Source organism: Buceros rhinoceros, unplaced genomic scaffold (genome assembly GCF_000710305.1).
Source record: "Buceros rhinoceros silvestris isolate BGI_N320 unplaced genomic scaffold, ASM71030v1 scaffold17152, whole genome shotgun sequence".
NCBI lineage: Eukaryota > Metazoa > Chordata > Aves > Bucerotiformes > Bucerotidae > Buceros > Buceros rhinoceros.
Window position 1 is genome coordinate 547 of NW_010399632.1, and position 995 is coordinate 1541.

The 995-nt window shown below is 67.3% G+C and overlaps 1 protein-coding gene across 1 annotated transcript in view; it reads right to left on the minus strand.

Annotated features, from left to right (window-relative positions):
* Positions 1-7: 7 nt before the first annotated feature.
* The window catches only part of PRR22 (proline rich 22), a gene marked incomplete at its 3' end in the record, with an annotated part of 1274 nt that continues 286 nt past the window's right edge, over positions 8-995 (minus strand). Inside the window, exons 2-3 of the mRNA XM_010131565.1 lie at positions 812-901; positions 8-431 (exon numbers count right to left, since the gene is read on the minus strand). Coding sequence (XP_010129867.1) covers positions 8-431; positions 812-901 — 514 coding nt within the window. The remainder of the gene's footprint in view (positions 432-811; positions 902-995) is intronic.

Genomic DNA, 995 nt, shown 5'->3' on the forward strand with positions numbered 1-995 from the left:
CTCTGACCGGGCAGGCTGGGGCAGGGGCAGCTCCACCCCCACATCCCACCACAGCTCCATCCCGCTGCTGTAGAACTCTTCGGGGCTCAGGATGGTGTCCAGGATCTCCGGGACGCTGTAGTTGGGGGTGAGCAGCTCGGCAGGCAGCGAGAGTGAGGCAAAGTCACGGGTGGGGATGGCTGCGCTGGTGACATGGGCGTCCTCAGGCTCAGGGCTGCTGCTGGCACCATCCCACGCTGCATCCGGGGAGCAACCAAAGAGCCTGCAGGCATCTTCGAGCGTCACCTCCTTGGGCAGCAGGAGGTCACCTGCCAGGTCCCCAGGGCCGTGGTTGTGTTGTGCAGCAGCTGGTGCAGGCAGGGTGGTGCTGGCCCACCGGATGTGGAAGACCCAGGGGTCGAAGAAGCAGCCACAGGGAGCCCTCTGAAACCCTGTGCGGGTAAGAGGAGCCGTGCTGGGCTGGGGGGACCCTCTGGGGCACCCACCAAGCCGACCCCCATGGCCCTTGTCCCCCACTCTGCACCCAGCACATGGGGAGCTGTGGCCAGGGCACTCCCTGCGAGGTGAGCTGCTGTCCTGGCGGGACGGGGTTACAAATCGGGGAGGGGATTTGCTTCTAGGAGGTGGAACAGGCGAGATGGCCCCAAGGGTTTGGGGGATCCTCTGAAAACGGGATTTGCTGGGCAGGCGTCGCCCAGGCTCGGGCGGGGACACTCGCCTGGGCTGGCTGAACTCGGGTGAGAACTGCCGGGGTGGGGTGTGATGGGGATGCTGGAGGTGCCGGGGTGTCGGAGGAGGCGGGGTGCCGTACCTGCTGGAGGGGTCCGTGGGGCCTGGCGTGTCCCCCAGCCCACGAGGGCGAGCAGCTCCTTCCCAGGCCGTGGGCACAGGATGGCTGTGCCTGAAAAGAGAGACAGGGGCGATGGCTGGCGGTCACCTCCACTCTTGCCCCCAGGAGTGTCCCTGGGCTGCAGGGGTGGGGGCGGTCCCTGCCT